At 39.0% G+C, this 19,731-nt stretch overlaps 1 protein-coding gene across 2 annotated transcripts in view; it reads left to right on the top strand.

The window, feature by feature from the left end:
• LOC122077581 (DNA repair RAD52-like protein 2, chloroplastic) overlaps positions 1 to 16,864 on the top strand; it is a 37,555-nt gene extending 20,691 nt beyond the window's left edge. For both annotated transcript variants that reach the window (XM_042643553.1, XM_042643554.1), the window contains exon 4: positions 16,380 to 16,864. In XM_042643553.1, the coding sequence (XP_042499487.1) occupies positions 16,380 to 16,526 (147 nt within the window). In that variant the 3' untranslated portion in view covers positions 16,527 to 16,864. The remainder of the gene's footprint in view (positions 1 to 16,379) is intronic.
• Positions 16,865 to 19,731: the final 2,867 nt, after the last annotated feature.

Below are 19,731 nucleotides of genomic sequence, written 5' to 3'. Positions count from 1 at the left end.
ATTTTTTATGTCTTCTTTTCTTTATATTTATAATTTTGTTTCATAGTTATGTATTTATATTATATGTTAATATGTTATGATGATTGATGATTGATGATTGATGAACTTAGTTTATTCACTTTATTGATTTGTTTTCTTGATGAATATCTTACATTGGTATGAATATGAACCTTTAATATTTATTTAACATATGAGTAATAGGATTCAATTAGGATTTGAGCCAAATAGATTGGTTTTATAAAAAAATTACACAGGAACGCTTTAGTCGATAAGGCGACGCTTTATGCCCGCCTTATCGCTAAGGCGCTCCGAAAAACTCTCAAATGCCTCCGTCGCCTTACCGCCTTAAAAATTATGGGTCCACCCGCATGAAAAAATTGCATAAATCTTGACACTTGAAAAATTCTCTTCCCGCAAATTTCACAATTTGCTATTATGAATGGGGGCATAGAAGAAGTCATCTGTAACAGTAATTTAAATATCAACAAAATTAATATAGCATCCAAATATATGACATTCATAATAATATATCAACTTGTACCACATAAATGTAACATAAAACAAGTACTACATCACTTGAAACATCAATTTAGGTTTTCAGTTTTGTCAAGATAGTTATCAGTTTTAGTTTTCAACTAGTTCTGGCATCCTTTGCTGCCTAGCCATTGCATTTATAATTCTTAGCTTAGTGGCATTCATCTCTTTTGCCCTATTTCGTTGACTAGATTGTGCTGTAGAATGATCAACGAAATCTTTATGTGGTGGATTCAAGTCATCTTCTGCAACTTTTAAATCATCACTCATCCCCACGAATTCAGCATCAGCAATATGCTCTTCTCGAATATAGTTGTGTAGCCCACAACATGCCAGTACGATTGATGCCTAAACTTTCATTGGGAACTAGTGCATTAGCCTTAAAATTAGAAATTTGTTCTTCAATACCCCAAATGTACGTTCAATGACATTCCGAAGTGATGAATGTCTATAATTGAATAATTCTTTTGCTGTTCTTGGGGATCTTCTACGCCATTTGTAGTCCGGTGAATGGTACCTCTCACCCCTAAATGGTGTCAAAAATCCAGATTGGCTAGCATACCTAGAGTCGACAACATAATACTTTCCTACAGACAAAAAATAATATACAGACATTACGTATACACTCAAATGAAAATCTAATAAAGTAGCCAAAAGTTAATACCTGGAGGTGGATGTGGAAAACTCAATCGAGGATCACTCCTTGCCTGTTCAAGTACTCGGCAATCATTTGCACTACCTTCCCATCCCGCATACACATGTGAATCGCATGTCAAATGAACATGCATACATCACATTTTGAGTTGTGATCCCCTTCCGATTCCTGTATCGAGTTTGATCCTCTCTTGGAACTATCGCATGGATGTGAGTACCATCTATGGCGCCAATACAGTGCTATGACATATAGTGACAATTAAATGGTCACTACATATGAGAATATAAATATTCAAATATTTAATTACAAACATGTATCATAACAAATTTACCTTGAAAAAAGGGTAGTATTTCGGGTTCTGTGCAATCTCTGTCGGTATCATATTGACGTCAGGCGGTATGATTTTCTCCTTAGCCAGGCATTGCATTGCAATCAAGACAACATTGAATGTTCGACTTACTGTTTCTCCGGAGTGGTTGAAATGATTTTAGGTGTCCTTATTACTTGAACCCTTCCCAACAATCCACAGGAACATTCCAAGCTGTTCATCCACTCGGATGTTGGTCGTGTCTTTTAACCAACCCCTATGTCTTAACATAATCACATAGGTTGAGGAAGACATGATGTTCCATCCTAAACTCTTCATAGCATCTGTTGGCATGCCCATTCAATACCTCATGCATCATGACAGCACCTGGAAATACACTGTCTCTACATGGTTCCTGAATATATACAGCCTCACTCAGTAATTCCATTCCCATGCGAATGATCATATCTTCTTCATCACTAGAAGTTTCACATAATGCATTTGACATAACTGCAATAAATTGATAACTACTTCTCAATTTAAAAAAAAAAATAAAATTATAAAACATAACAATTTGACATATTGGCTAGCATACCCAAAACACATATTTAACATTACACACATCAATAAAAAAAACCACAACAGAAATAAAACACAAGTAGCCATCAAAAGTATTGTCATGAATCCAAAAGTATCAAAAGTAATATTCAAACACAATCATCAAAATTAGTCTCAACAGTAGAATCAGACAAACTACTCCAAATCATCTAAAAGCCAAGTCCTCTTAACAGGCTCTGCACAGACAAACAACTCCCTCCAACTAGGATCAGCACACATACGACTGGTGGCCTTCAAGTACGTCTCCTTTGACATATCCGGTATGGAGGATAATACCGCCTCACATGCACTCACACTGAAATCTCGAGGACGAGATGCACCTTCCCCACCACGTACAGGAGATGTAACAGAAGTACTGGATACTTTCTCAATTTTAATGGATAGATACTTCCCATACAAGTCCTTCACGTGGCTATCTCCCTTATTGACGCTCTTTTTTCTTCGTCCCGTGGGTGTCCTATCAAGATTCGCTTTGTGGTGGTCTGAGTTGGAGTAGGAGTATCCTCATGGAGGGGATCAGTCATGCCCAAATGCACCGGGGTACTAGGAGATTCAAAGACTTGCTCAATATCAACACTATTATCAGCTTCTATGTAATCCAAATCTTAAGCACTGTCAACCCCTAAGTTTCCTCTAACATAGGCATCCCCAAATATCATGCTCAAATCTGGCCAGTTGTTTAGTCCATATTTCTTGTATTTCAACCAACTAGGATTTGCCTGCATAAGCAGTCATTATATCACTAGTATAAAGTACTACTCAATGCAATCTAATTTTGAAATAATTCAACTAGCTAGTGAGATCTTTAGTACCTGTATTGCTCTATCCCATACAGACTCATCAGCAACTGTGACTGATTTTGTCATTGAGTTCCACCCAAATCCAGTTGTGACAAGCAATCTCTTGAATTGTTGGTACTCGTATTTCAACTTGTTCATCTTGTTGCGTAATTGTTCTCTCCCAACTGTATGATTTAAAGCCATCTGAAATTGCTTTGTAATGGCCTCCCATCCAGTTTTGTTAAATGAATTACTGGATTTGTGACCATTTTTTACAGCTTCTTTCATTGCCTCAATGAAAACATTGGTCTCAAGTTCTGACCACTTAACAACAGGGATACTACTTCCAGACATAATAACTAGACATTATAAGAAAATCCCAAAGTTAGCATACTAGGTTATTATACAGTACAAGGTCATAATAGAAGTGAAAAATAATTAAAAAAATCCATGTGAGAGAAAAACATTACTATGCAAAAAAATTTCCATGATTCATTTGTAACCATCAGATTGGTCATATTTCTAGAGATTATTTTCATACATTTGTCAGATCCCTCATATATAATACTCTAAAGTCTACCTGTAATGTCTACTAGTTGTCTAATCTAAATGACCAAACCATCCTCCTTCTCAGTGAGAACTTTCGGAAATACAACAATCATTGATCAAACTTTGAAAGGCTATTTAGGTCAATTAGAAGAAATACTGCTTAAAAAAAAAAGAGCCAATGAATGTTCTAGACTTACAGGTTCTTTTTTTCTTTTGATAAAAAAAAATTAAAGTAGAAAGGGAATAAAATATATTAAACACCCACAACCAAGATCCTAAATGTTCTAGACTTCATCCAGTTGCGCCTTCCAAAATACCGAATTAGAATATCTTAACAAACAGCCAATGTTTAATAACTATTGGCAAAATTTTCATACACTGTTATTTTAAGAAATGCCAGTCACCACATTACCTAAGAAAGTTCTGATTGATCTTTTTGTACCTGGTTTTGATGGCCCCCATGGGGCAGCAACAGACATGTACAAACCTCTGAGAATAGCAAAGGAAAGGTCACAGGATCCGGTCTCAGGTTTGCCTTTGCAAATTACAAAGCCTATGAGCATTGTGAGCTAAATAGGGAAAAAGATCATAATTGGATGTTCAACAAACGATAAGAACACTTTGGACTGGCCACTAGTTCAAACCATTGGGACAATTCTGACTGCTAGCATAAAATTTGCCTATTAAACTGTATTTGTGATCATGTCCATAGATAAAGGCTGTAGCTGCATTGTGCGTATGTGCTGGCCTACTTAACCAAACAGATGGGTAGGAGCGTAGGACAAGAACATATCACCAACTTCATGGCTCTATTACAAAATTAAGGATAATAAATCTGGCTTGAGAGCCGAGAACACTAACATCACTCATGAAGAACTAACTCCATTGGGTGCCAAGAGAGGAATATTCCTCTGTAGATGATCTAACAAAAGTTATGAGGGGAGAAGTCAGGTCATTCAAATAGACTCGGTCTAGTATTCACTTTCAGAAAAAAAAAATTCAAATCAAGGAGGAGAAGTAGGTTAATGGAATTAACCTAAGGTAACATTGAGTAGGTTGCAAGGATAATAAAAAATCAGACCATAGAGAGGAAATTACACTGAAGACTTGCAGACCCAATCTCAGAAAAAAAAAAAAATCCAATCTCAATTCAAAAATCCAATCTCAGAATCTTAAAAAAAAAAAAAGACTCGCAGATCCAATCTCAGAATAAAAAATCAAACCATAGAGAGGAAATTACAGACTTGCAGATCCAATCTCAGATTTGCAGAGCAAAATGCTAAACCCTAGGTTTAGCATTTGTATCTGAAATCCCAATTTCCAAACCTGCTAAATGGGGAATAAAAAACCACAAAAGGCTTTACATACCTCGACGTAGATGCCTGACGAAGGAGGAAGATGGCTATTGAAGAGAGAAGTATGCTCGAGTGAAAGGGAAGGAGGAAGATGGCCTTCGGAGGTCAGTACCCTGGTTTTCCGTAGCAAGCTTCAGTGGGTAAAGAAAGAAAGATGGGTTAGAGGGATTTTATCGGAACTTTCACAATTTTTGGAACAGAGGAGAAGAAGAGAGAAGAAGAGAAGAAGAGAAGAAGAGAAGGAGAGAAGCGAACAGAGGAGAAGAAGAGAGAAGAAGAAGAAACTACCTACAGATGCTCCTCTCGCTCCAGCTATCGGGAACGATAGTTCTAAATTAGTGATTTTGAAACGAAACTACATAGTCGGAACTCGCTTTTGGAGTTCTGACTTTTGACTCATTTTCCATTTTTTTTTTTTATTTTTGTTTCATAAAAACTGAAACACAGCCCCGGCGTACCAAACGGTTTTTTGCGTTTTTCTGTTCCTATAAAACGAAAAAACGATAGAAACATTTTTTAAGAACGATACCAAATGGGTCCTTAGCTTCAGAATTTTACGCTAGGAATCATTAGAATTGGAAGGAACCATCCAAATATAATCATTGCAAAGAGGAGTAGAGAAGACCTAGTTAGCTTATATGCTTTTCTTCCTAGCCATAAGCTTTTAGATCCACTTGAAAATTCCATTTGAATTAACCTCTTTGATTCTTCTGAAGCCGAGACCACTCTTGTCTTGGGAAGACGGACAATAGGCCAGCTGGTAGGGTGAAGTAATCTAAAGGAATTAGAACCTTTACAGAGGAATGAGGACATAAGAGACTCTAACTCCTTGATGGTGGACTGAGGCAACCCAAAGATACCTGACCAATATATGTAAATGACTATAGGATTGATCTGATCAACTCCAAGTGACCCGCATAAGAGAGAAGCTTGCTTTTCCAAAGCTAAAGTTTCGTATGGATAAGGTCCAACATAGGAATGCAATGATGGGCTGTCAACTTGGTTGGAATCAAAGGCAAGCTTAAGTACTTGATTGGAAGATGAGCCGATGTAGAGCCCTGTCTTCTCAATCAAACTGACCTTGTCAACATCAGATACCCCAGCCAAGAATGTAATGGATTTGGAGGGGTTTATATGAAGACTCGACAACCCCTCAAAATCTTGCAAACAAGACATAATACTCTCAAGAGACAATGTTCACTTTGGAGAAGATCATGAGATCATCCACAAAGGCTAGGTGAGTGAGCTTAAGAGCTTTGCACTTTAGGATGGGGGAGATAAGCATCTGATATGTACAATAGTGGATGCTTCAGGAGAGCGCTTCAAGAGTAAGGGTGAACATGAGCGGAGTGAGAGGACAGCCATGACGGATACTTATAGTGGAGGCAAAGTGACTGCCAATTACAAGCACTGAGAAGCACGAAGAGGAGATATAGTGATGGATCCGATTAACAAACAGTGGGGGGAAAGCCATCTTGTACAATTACTTAGAAATGTAATCCCACCACAAAGAGTCAAAGGTTTTTTGGATGCCAATTTCATGAGAGCAGCTAGGGAATGAGATTTTCTTGTCAAATCCTATGAACATCTTGCAAAGGAGGATATTATTTGAAATGCTACTACCAGTGATGAAAGTTGATTGGTTGTTGCTGACAAGAGAGTTAACCACCAGCATACGTCTGTTGGCAAGCACGTTGGCAATGACCTTATATAGTAGGTTGCAAAGAGAAATGGGCTTGAAGTCTTACATAATAGATGCACATTCTTTCTTCGAGATGAGGCGAAGGAAAGTGTGATTGATTCTTTCGATCTAACTGGGGTTGAAGAAGAAACTTTTAAAGCCCTTGATGAGTTCATCTTTTAAAGAAGAGAAGAATCCAATGCTAAAACCATCAAGGTTGGGGGCTCTGTTAACCTTCGGGGGGGAGAACCGTTGCTAAGATCTCTTCCTCTGAGGGGATGGCCTGAAGAGTGCTAATGAGGTGATTAGGAATGAACTTATTGAGTAGATTCTCAGGGATGGGCCTAGTGGATGCCAACAAGGGAGGCTTGAAAAATATCCTTGAAGTGGCCATCTACCTCAGCTCTAATATCTTCAACACGAAGCAGAGAGGATCCATCACTAGCCAATAGTATGGGAATCAAGTTGGCATTTGTTCTGGCTTTTATGGACTGATGAAAGTAAGCAATATTAGAATTTCCAAGCTCTAACCATTTCAAATCGAATTTTTCCTTTAGAAATTCTCCTTTTCGGCAATTCTTTTTCTTCATTTGCTAGAGAGGTGAATGTCAGAGTGGAGCCTCAATTGAATTGCACAAAGCTTGCTCCTACAATCCGAAATCATCAGAGAGATATTCCCAAACTTGATGGAATTCCAAACTTTGAGGCCTTGTTTTAACATTGCGAAGCTTCTTGGAAAAGGCAATAAGGTGGTGGAAAAGGCTTGGACAAGTTGATCCCAAGCCTCTAGAGAGAATATATGGGTGCGAGGAACCACATGTCAAAGAATTTGAAGGGCTTGAGACCAAAGGAAATGTAAGGCTGGACAAGCAAGGGGATGTGGATATGGTCAGAAATACTAAGGGGTCAAAGGAAGCATATAGGAAGAGGGGAAGGTGAAGAGCTAGGCTTCCTTGATTAGGTTCCTGTCAAGCTTACAAGAAATCCGGGAGTCACCACTTCTATTGTGCCAAGTAAATTTAAGGCCAGAACACCTCAAGTCATTCACAGTTATGTCTTAAATGCACTAATTGAAAGCATCAACAGAAGACCCATCTAATCGATCACCACCTTACTTCTCATGGCTATACTGAATAACATTGAAATCACTCTACCCAATCCCCAAGGAAAGGACCCAGACCGCAAGGCAGTATGATGGTCTCCCTAAAGAGATACTCTCCTGGTTGGGCAATTCGAGGCATATGTAGCAGTGAAAAAGAAGCTAGAGTTCTTAAAACAATTAGACATTTTGAGGTGAAGGAGCTGAGAGGAAGAGGAGGGCAACAAAACATGGATTTTGGAGGAATCCCAAAGGAACTATAGACAAGGATTAAAGTATCGGTATCGGTCGCCCAAAATTAAGATACGTATCGGAGGGTATCGTATCGTATTAGAGATACGCTAAGATACACTAAAGATACACACATAAATGGATAGGAAACATTTTTTATACACTTTTGCGTTAAAAAATAGTTTAAAAAAGCTACATATAACATGTATTATGCAGAAACACTAAATTGAGAGAATCGCACTAAGAATCCAAGGTTTGTAGTTGTCCCATAAATGTAAAATCCTTGTTCCCAACTTTGATTCCCACTTTAGTTAGAGAGAAAAATGGTTGGCAACAACTTTGGAACAAAAACACCTAAAAAAATTATTTTTCTGAAAAATGTCCCATCTTGTCCATTTTATGACCGAATCGGTGCGTATTGGTCGGTACATACCGATACGTACATTTCACTTCGATTTTGAATTTTTCATAGAGTATCGGTACGTATTGGTGTGTATCGGTGGTGTATTGGTATGTATCGTAGGATACATATTGATACAAAAGGGTTTTAAAAATTCAATGTATGGTATCGGTCCGTATCGTATCGGTAAGGGCTGATACAGACCAATACTTTAAACCTTGACTATAGACAACCATTAGAGTGGTGGGAGTAGTTGGTAAGAACTAAGAAGTGATCATGCTGGGGCAATTAAAGAAATATGGGAAGCATTAGCCTCCTTAACTCTTGTTTCTATTAGGTAACAAAATGATAAATGTTGCAACTTTTGATGAGGGGATGGACCTCAACAAAATAATTCAATGTTGCAACTTTTGATGAGGGGATGGACCTCAACAAAATAATTCAATGTTGCAACTTGATGAGGGTTAGAGGGATGGACCGTTGGTCCTTGGTGGGCTATGGACCAGCAGTTAGGGGGTAATGGTGGTGTTGCTGTGGAGAGCCCAAAAGAAGGTTATGGTGGCAGTGGTGATGATTTTGCAAACGAGTTCTACAACGACCTCTGATAGGGTTGCGGTGGCGAGAAGGAAGATAGGCAAAAGGGTAAGAAAGGGATGGGGGAGGAGGGTATAAGGTGAGAAGAAGAATTGAGAGAATGATTTGGCTTGTCAATGACTGATAGAGGCCCATTTTATTTGTAGACCAGAAATAATATGAATGAGGTATGTTAAGTGCGGATGACTCATCCTTATCTTAACATACACACATTTGATACAGGTGATAAATTGAATCTAGATAACACATCAACACTCCCCCTCAAGTTGGTGTATATATGTCTTGCATGCTCAACTTGCATACAAGAGGATGAAACACTTTGCAATGTAAACCTTTTGTGAACACATCAACCAACTGATTTTCTATGGTGACAAAAGGTACGCAAATGGTGCCTTGCTCGAGCTTCTCCTTAATGAAGTGTCGATCAATCTCAATGTGTTTGGTTTTGTCATGCTTGACCGGATTGTGAGCTGATTGTGGCCTTGTTATCATAGTAGAGTCCCATTGGCTCTGCAACCGTTATCCCTAAACATTGAGTAACACCTTGATCCATACAAGTTCACAGACTCCCTATGCCATTGCATGATATTCAGCTTTTGCGCTTGATCTAGACACCACAGATTGCTTCTTGCTCCTCCAGGTGACTAGATTCCCTCCAAGAAAGGTGCAATATCCTAAGGTAGAACATCGATCATCAATGGAACTGGCCCAGTTGGCATCAGTAAAAGCTTCTAGCTTGAGTTTGCCATTGTTTAAGACTAAGAGGCCTTTCCCAGGGCCGATTTTAAGTATCTTAGAATTCTATACACTGCCTCAAGTGGGGCAGTTTTTGGATCATACAAGAACCACCTGAGAATGCCTACTGCATATGCAGTGTTTGGACGGGTATGAGAAAGGTATATAAACCTCCCAACCAATCTCTGATAACTCTCTCTGTCTACTCTTGCTGCTGAGATGATTCAAGAGGAGAGTCGGTGATGTAGATCGAGCCTGCAAAAGAAGGGGACCACAGGTCCCATCAAACCAGACCAGTCAGCTCCAACGTTGGCTCATCAAGCCATCCCAGAATAGGAATTACTGTTCATGTGAACAGTACCCGTGAACAGTAATTTGGTCCATTTTTGTTTCCTTTTTGTATTAACGAGTAGCCAAAATCAGATTTAGTATTCTATAAGAGTCCTTTATGGTCTTATGTCAATTTCTTAGTGAACAAGTTAGTACTTAGTTACTAATTCAGTTAGTTCCTATTTTCATTTTAGTTTCCTTTTTGGTTTTGTTTCTAAAGTGTAAGGTTGTACCGTCTATTAAATAGGAGGAATTGATGTAATACTTTGAGAATTAATGAATGAATAAAGTTTACAACCATTGCTGCTCCTTATTCTTGAGATAGGATGTTCGACAACTGGGATAACTGTGGATGAGAGGCCCAGGCTGAGATAGCCATTTCCTAGCCCCTTTTCGATTCTTCCTTCTTTTATTTTTATCTTTGTCTACTGTTTAAAGCGAGATTGAAGCCCTCTAAGATTTCTGATCAGAAGATACACACAGCCTATCAATTTTCAGTCACAGGGTTTTCCTAGGAAGAATGTTCGAGTGCATAGCTTCCGGATTAGATCTCTGCTTGATGTAGGATTTTGAGGGTTTGTTGAGGACCTTAGGAGGACCACTTGTCCAAATTTGAGGATCATCCGATGCTTCCAATTCCAGTTCTTGAAGAATCACCGAAAGTTTCGTTTTTCTTGCAACCAGCAGATCTCTCAATCCAGCCGGCAGAATTTGTTCAGATTTTGATGGTTTATCTCCATTTGATCCAAACTTCAGCTCCGTTTGAGTTGTGGTTTGTGAGAATTGAAATCTCCTCTATTCAACTCTATTTTCCAGATCTGAGTTTCTGTTGAATCTGAATTTGATTTGTGTGTTGGAGTTTATGATAGATCCTACTGGGACTAATTAGACCTTGGCAATTTAGTCTTACATTAGTCGGATGGCTTACACCCAAGCATACCTGTCTCACTGAGAAGATCTAGGACATACCTTTGCTGGGAGATAAAGATACCGCTGCTGGATCGGGCAACTTCAATTCCAAGGAAAATACCAGAGTGGTCCCAAATCTTTAATCTCGAACTCTTTTGCCAATTGAACATTTATCTTTGAGATTTCAGCCTCATCACTACCTGTCACAACTATATAATTAATGTACAATGAGGGTAGTGACCTTAATATCACCATGCTTGGAGAACAATGTATGATCAATAAATTTTAGCATAGCCTTTAGGAATCGGACAAACCAAGCTTGTGGAGATTGTTTTAGGCCATAGAGAAATTTTCTTAGCTGGCACACCTTCCCAGCTATGGATGATGCTTCAAAGTTGGGAGGAATGTCCATATATACTTCCTCTTCTAAAGTCACTATTTTGGAATGCGTTCTTGACATCTAATTGTTGGAGATTTCATTCAAGATTGGCATCACAAGATAACAAAGCACAAATTGAGTTCATCTTCGCAACCAGTACAAATTTATCTTGATAGTCATAGTGACTTAGTGCCATAGATTTGGTTAAAGCCCTTGGCAACTGACTTTGCTTCATACCTCTCAGTGGTTCCATCTGTCTTATGCTTCATTGTATGCACCCACTTACATCCTACTAGCTGGTTTCCTTTTGGACGGGGAACCAACTCCCCAAGTGTCATTCTTTCTTAGAGCTTGCATTTCCAACATAATTGTCCTTCCACTTGGGGTCAGCCATAACATCTTTCCAGCCTTGTGAAATAGAAACAGAAGACATGGAGGAAACAAAGGCATGATAGGATGGGGATTGGGGATAGGGATTCATGGGAAATAATTTAGAAATTAGGTGTTTAGTGCATGCTCTAACTCCCTTCCTAATAGCAATAGGGATGTCACAACCACCATTTCAATGGGAGGATCCATATTACCTGATTGAGATGAAGGAGGTGGATCAGGGGTTGCCGTTGGCAGTAGGTCGGTTGCAGGCTGCCTTGTCTTGTTCTTTCTCCTGGAGTATGCGAGCAAGTCTTTCTTTGGAATATTCTTCCCCCACATTCTCCCCTTCATTGCTATCAGCTTGAGGTTTCTCCCCCTCAATACGAATGATATCAATAACCCGGGGGGGGTGTGGTGAAGGAAAAAGAGGAATAGGAGTCTCTAGCATTATGCTCTCCCCCGGAAGAGAGGATTGATAGTAAGGTTTAGATTCATGGAAGGTAACATCCATGGCAACAAACAGTTGATGAGTGGGAGGATGGTAGCATTTGCAGCCCTTTTGGAGGCAGAATAACTAAGGAAGATGCAACGAAAAGCCTAAGGGTCAAGTTTGGAGCGGGAAGGTCTGGAGTTGTGAGCATAACAAACACACCCAAACACCCGAGGAAGAGGATGGGAAGCTAAGGGAGGGTCTGGAAGATGGCTCATAGGGGTTTGAAAATCCAGAACACTGTTGATAAGATAAGCTGCAGTGAAGACAGCATACCCCCATTAAAACTTTGGAACATTCATGTTAAAGAGAAGGGAGCCGGCAACATCATGAAGATGCCAGTTTTTCTACTCGGGAATCCCATTTTGTTCTAGAGTATGAACACAGGAAGTTTGAAAAATAATGCCCTGCTCATCAAGATATTGATGGAGATGATTGTCAATATATTCGGTTCCGTTATCACTCCAAAGTATCAGGACTTGGGCAGTAAATTGAGTCTGAATCAGGGAGTAAAATGAACGGAGTGTTGTATTCTTGTATTGCATGTGCTGGAATTTGAAGTGTATGTGTATGCCGCAGGATGGGTGTGCACATCTGGAAGTGCCTATGATTGAGAGGTTGGGTATGTACACAATTGATTGGGTATGCCAACTAGAATTGCCATGTCTGTGTGTGGAATAGAAAAGGAAAGAAATTTGGATCATTGATTCACTCGCTCTTAGTAACAGTCATATAGGACAACCAATGGTCAGATGTAGAGATATAACCAATCTGTAGCAAAGGGGCACAAAAACAGGGGAACTGCAAGTCAGATCTGACTGGCAGTAAACCAGCAGTAAACCCAGATTTTTAATGCCCACTAAATAGCAATGAAAGACCCTTAACAACTACAGAATAGCGGCAGAAAAAAAAAAAAAAGAAACCCTGAAATCAGGGGGCGGATACTCTTTAATGTAATACTGTAATTGAATAACCAAAAACATACCAAACAGAATGGAATCCCAGAGAATATAAAACCAGATTAGGGAGAAATCACATAGGTCAAAATCAGGAACTCAGAATGTCTCCAACCTCACGTCAGCAAACAGGGGGTAGAACACTTGCTGAAATACTTAATTTGATCCAAGAGCTGGATCAGAAGTTATGAGTCAATCTTAGAAGCACTAGGAAAAGGGTATATCCATAAATTTATCACTCAGAAAATTGGAATGTGATGATCAGTTGATTCCTTAGCACAAGTGCACAACATACAACAACAACATCCAAAACCTTATCCCAACTTAATGGGGTTGGTTACATGGGGATTCCAAGCAAGGATGAGCGCAAGGATCCATGCAAAAAGATTGACGGGTATGGCTAATTATAATAAGTGCCGGCTGTCAACCTAATGCACCACTACAAATCAGCCACATGCTTATAATGATAGACTATAATAAGTTACCGGCTTTCTACCCGACGTATCATAAAGAGAGTCGTAGCATAGTTGATTCCTTAGCACATGACATAAATATCAGCAACAATAGACTAGTAGAACCAGCAAATCGATTCAGCAATCAGAGGACATAATTTCAATTAAAGAGATAAGGGCATAATAGGAATCTCAGTATAAGTCCAGATCATCAGGTCTGATCAGGGAAAACTTCTGGTCAAGTGCTTTTCTTAGGTTTTAGAACCTCCTATCAAAAGATGAGGATAATTCAAAGGCCAGATTTTCTCAATTGTAATTCATGCGAAAAAACATTTGTAAGAAAATTCCAGATTCAACCTGAGTTGCTGAAAATCAGAAGAACACTTGGTTAATGGAGAAGGAAGAATAAAATTAAAGAAGAAACAGCTGGGCTTGACACCGCAAGGTGGTTGGATGGATCAAACACCAACCAGCCTTGATCAAACACAAGGTTCTTCAACAATGGAGAAGAAGAGCAGCAAAGATAGAGCTTTTCATTAATCAAAATTCATGTACAATGCTGACCTCCCTTAAAGCACTGAAAAGGAAACCTTAATTGACAAGGAAAATGACTGAAAACAGGGTTGGACTTATAGAAACCTAAGTCAGCCTGACTAAAACACTTGGGCTCCGTTTGTTTCGACGTAAAATAGCTGGTAAAAAAAATTTTACTGTAAATTTTGATTTTCCAGCGTTTGTTTTGAACTTTGTAAAATTTGTCTCAGGTAAAATTTGTCCAAAACACATTCATTTACCAGAAAGGACCACTGAAAAATTTTACTCAAAATTTATGCGTAAGATTTTCTCTCCCTACCGAAAATAGAGTTCTTCTCTTGTGGTTCACAACTGAACTTTCGCAAGTTCTTTCATCCTCTGCTCGACTTCACAACTTTTATAGCTCTACAGAGAATGGACAAGATCTGCGAGATTCCTCCACCAATATCTGTAATTTTTATTCTTTGTAAGGATCAATCAACGCTGGCAGAAGATGAATCATTTGGATCTATGCTCGAACGACTTTAAACTTGCACCAAAATATTTTGACATCTAGAAAAGTCCGACCTGAAATCAAAGACTTCTACATCTTGCAGCAGCGGATCTTACCTTTGTTCACATATCTGCGATGGTCCCGACATCGAGTGACTTCACCATGAGCCATCCGAATCTCATACTCAAGCACCAATCAGCATCACACTAGTTCACCTACCATCTCACAGAAGAAAAGGGAAACTCATAGTCGACTGTGATGAGTTGGAGTGTTTCTTTTAAACAAGTAACTTATCTGGTAAACATAAAACAGGAATTTAACTTGGACTGGACTCCTTATCCTTATCCTAATCCAATCCACTACTCGATAACAAAGAAATAAGTTAATAACTCTGAAAAGAACATTCCCCATGGCCCATGATTCTTGTTGAGGGACCAGAAAACACCCAGACCAAGTGGTCTGCCCTGACCCAGGGTCAGTTGAACCATAAGGTTCAGAATAGGGAAACTGCAGGCTACTTTGTTGGCCTGTTTCCCTTCCTCCTTCCAACTGTGTATGCTGGAATCGATCTGCATTACTGTTGCCATTGATGGTGATCATGAACTTAATGTGTATAGAACACTTACTGATTTTATTTAGCAGGTGGAGGAAGAAGTTATGGTGGACTTGTATTTTATGCACTTAAATGTAGCGACGATGTAAATTGATTACAGATGGAGAGGGCAGCAAGAATGTGATTTTATTGATGTTTGCTTATAAACCATTCCCATTCATATAGAGATTGCATATTCAATGATACTATTAAAGTAACTTTTGATGTTTAGTTTTGGTGATTAGGTCTTATCATGACTAAATTTGGTGTGATGTAATCATTGTTGATGTGATTTTGGATAACTTAGCATCAAGAGGTTTTAGGATAAGCAGAACAAAGACAGAGTATATGATGTGTCCATTTAGTCAGACTATGAGAGGTGATGAAGGGGCGAAACTTGAGGAGCGAGAACTACCACAAAGTGACTTTTAAATATCTGGGGTCAATCATTAACAAAGAGGGTGATTTAGAGAATGATGTTTCCCATAGAATTAAAGTGGGATGGATGAAGTGGAGAAGTGCATTAGGAGTGCTATGTGACAAACGTATGCCTGTTAAATTCAAGGAAAATTCTACAGGATAGTAATTCGACCGGCTATGACGTATGGGGCGGAGTGTTGGGCAGTCAAGAAGAGTGATTTGAATAAGTTGGATGTAGCAGAGATGAGGATGTTGAGAGGGATGTGCGGCAAGACCAGGAGAGACAGAGTAATGAATGTTTGTATTAGAAACGAGTTAGAGTTGCACCAATCTAGGATAAGTTCTACGAGTGCCGATTGAGGTGTTATGGTCATGTTCAACGGAGACCCTTGGATGCCCCAGTAAGGCAGAGTGACCAGTAATTGTTTCAATTACATGGAGCTAGAAGGAGAGGTAGACCTAAAATGACTATTGACGAAGTGGTAAGAAAAGATATGCAACTGGTAGGGCTCGATTCTAGTATGACCGCGGTTAGAGGTAAGTGGAGGACAAGGACGCATGTAACCTACCCATTGTAGGGGATGTACCAAGGATGCTGCTTTGACTTCTTCTTTTACCTCCTTTTACTTCTTTTTAGTACTTTTATTCCTATGCTTACTATATTATCTTGGACCCCCTAGATCCATGTAGCCGACCCCATCAAGTTGGGATAAGGTTATGGTGGTGGTTGTTGTAATCCTCGTTGAAGGTGCACCATCATACTTCGTAGAGAAAGGCTACGAGATCTGTTTACTGGTCTTCCTGTTAACAAAAACGGATTAATCAAAAGCTGATATAATGATCTTTATTGCATGTATCAGTGGATGATTAAGGTATCATTTATTTTGACTATTCTATCTCAATATACCAATGCAGGCACACCGTGAATCAACTGGGACGGTATCCTTGAGTGATGGTAGCATTGAAGATCCAGTTGCTGCAGCGGAGGAAATATCTTTCTGTAGAGCTTGTGCTCGGTTTGGCCTTGGTCTATACTTGTATCATGAAGACGAGATGTTATAGACAATAGCACAGTTCTGTTTCCTAATGAGTTCCTAATAAGTAGTAGCAGTCATATGTTCGCTGGAACAAATTCTGGGTTCTACTTCATATCTTTGTTGTGAGTTCAGATTTTAAAGTCTTTCCAGTTAATGCGAATATTAAGATTGCTAGGAGTGGTCATCCAGAAGTCTGTGTTGAAGCTTGTTTTGGATAAAATATTGTAGTTGAGATTTGTTTATATGTTTAGCTTCTGGCAAAAGCAATGATTTCTTGCATGAAGTCCCTCCTGCATTGTCAAGCTTACTTTGCCATGTAAAACTGAGTATTCTTTTTTGTTTGGTGGAAACTGAATATGCTCATTCCCTTTTGTCACCCTTTTTATAGATGCACAGCAAAATATTTACAGGAGACGGGAATAGGCATTTTTCCGTTGTGATTTTGGTTCTTGTGAGACCGCAGTGTTCTACACGTGCTGTTATTTGCCAGCCCTTCATGTAGGGAGTGATTATTGTCTGCTGCGATTGCGGCGAGCATCGGATGGCCAGTCTCTGTTGAAGTTGACCCACTCAGAGGGCATGCACAGTACATGCTACACAGGTAAGAGGAATGTCTACATTGGACCCCATATATTTACTACGAGGACTTTGATGGGTAGTAATCCCACCGTTAGATATAGGGCATACCTTGGTCATCCACATGTGGAATGTCAAATTTCATTGGCAACCCCAAGCGGTTGTGACGATGTATTGTTTTTCTATGTGCCTAAACCATTGAGCTGGAAGGCTGATCTAGCGACCTGACCGTTGGATTGAAAAGGCTGGTGACTCTTTATAAGTCATCTCTAAAACAGCAATCTCGGGGAAAGAAAAGAAAAGCATAATACACCTCGTGACAATAAATTTAATCACATAAATGGTAAATTAAAATCAGCAACGAGGCCACGCATTTTGGGACATAAAATGAATTTTTTTAACCATTCACAAGATTTGCCCGCAGAATAGAATCCATCCAAACCTTTACTTATTTACTGCCCCAGTGGCAGTGATCCTTGGATCCGTTGGAGAAGTCCCCTTGCTTATGCTCCAAATCTCACTTCTTGTCGCATCATAATCTATGACAATAAAATTATTCGCTTTCTCGGATGACTCAATGAAAAAAGCACTACAAATCATAATTAGATGGCTATAGTAGGCAAAGTGGTGTAATGAAAATCTAATTGGCAGGAGAGGCGGATTTGATGGAATTTCATAAGACTAGATCTTTAGATCAGAGATTCATGTCATAATATTATGGATCACTTGGGTGGGATTGGGAGCAGTAGATTGAAATGCAATATTACTCCTTTGAATCCAAATGAGATAAGAGTGAAATGGGAATAACACTAAACAACCATTCTAAATCAGAGCGAGAAACATTTTCTGAAATAGTAACTAGAAAGCCTTTCAGTTCGACCAAGCAATGCTCTCAGAATAGCTTGGTTTTTGTCATACACTGATCCGAAATCTAAAACGTCGTTGGCTGTCGCCAGAGTGATGGCTCGCAGCGGAAGGTTGCAAGTAGAATTGATTGGTGTGTGTCATACACAGTGATCCGAAATCTAGGTTGTCGTTGGTTGTTGCTCAAATGATAGTTCGCAATGTGATGGCTCACAGTGGAAGGTTGCAAGTAGAATCTCTTGGTGTCATACACAATAATCCGAAATCTAGGCCGTCGCCAGACTGATGGTTTGCAATGTGATGGCTCACAATGGAAGGTTGCACGTAAGTAGTGTTCTTCAGTGGATGGGTAAGAAAAGGAGTAATTTGGTTTTGGGTTGAAAGAGTAGAATATGTAATTCATAAGATTGAAAAAGTATTATTGTCTTAATAAAATAAAATAAGGAATAAAAATTTCTTAAAAATAATAATAATTTACAACGTGATGTCTCTACAAAGTTTTTGACTAACAGAGTAGGTACAGATGGAAAATAATTTTCAAAAGTAGGAGAGGTCAGTGTAATTTCTGGAAAAAGGAGATGGTCTTAATAATTAATATTGAGTCATTCTTCAGGGGAGGTGGAGTAAATTTCTCAGAAAGAAAAAAAAAATTGTTAATCCCACAGAAAACAGAATAGCTAGACATATTCGCAAGATTTGTCAGTGCTCCAAAATGTAAATCGCTAAATTACCGATCTGAATCTCTCATGATTCTAAGTTTCTACCATGAATAGTATTGTTTCCCGTACAGATGAGCCAGAGTGCCAGGCTACATTTTAAGAAGACAACCAACTTTTCCTTTTCAAAACTATCCAATTTTGACGTTCAACCCAAAACCAAAAATTTGATTTGTGTTGGTGCTACTTACCCCATGACAAATTCAGGTTCGACCGCTTTCTGCTTCTAGCAAACAATGGTTGCAGTCAGGCGCATTATCCTGGAAAGCCTAAATATAGCTTATTAAACGGAATAAAATATCACTGAAATTTTATTCTCAAGAATTATTTCAGCTTATTCCACCACCCATTCGAGAATCTTGGCCATGGCATTCTTTCCACATTGTTTTGAACAATTCCTTGAAATACACGTTTCTCTTTCAACCATGCAAATATTGACGAACCTGATGTGGCCCAGCTTATTTCATATAGGGCACTTGGCACTTTGGTATTAGTTCCAGTAGCATGGCTCGTGCAAATAACTGCATTTCCTAGTTATTATTATTAATAATAATTAAAAAAAAAAATCTTCTGCAATAATCTAAGGGGCGTGACCTAAGTCCTATATATTACAACATACATATAAAACGAAACTCCATGATATTCTAAAGCCTAAGTCTTTTAACCGTCCTGGATTCTAAATCAAACAAGTAAATTGATGAAACAAATCCTCGTAATTTTATTGGGGGCATAGCACAAATAAGCCCCCCCCCCACCCAATTACTTGATCCGATCCTACCACATTTGAAGTGAAAAGAACCCACACATCATGAAACAATACTGCTCACGGATGAAGCCTACATCTAAGAGCCGTGTCCCTTGGCATCAGCATTGATCCTAAGAGCTGATGATGAGAATTTTGTAGCAGCTGATGCAGGTACAGCTACAGGTTCAGCTTTTTTTTCAGCAGGAGCTCTCAGATTGGGTATAAGATTCACCATGGAACAAGACTTTAGCAGCACAGACATTCGATCTCATTACCTTCAACTTCTGAACTATATTATCCATGAAAACATTAAAGAATGACAACCCATG

The sequence above is a fragment of the Macadamia integrifolia genome, chromosome 4 (genome assembly GCF_013358625.1).
Source record: "Macadamia integrifolia cultivar HAES 741 chromosome 4, SCU_Mint_v3, whole genome shotgun sequence".
Taxonomy (NCBI): Eukaryota; Viridiplantae; Streptophyta; class Magnoliopsida; order Proteales; family Proteaceae; genus Macadamia; species Macadamia integrifolia.
Note: the sequence above shows the minus strand (reverse complement) of the source record. Positions and strands in the feature narration are given on the sequence as shown.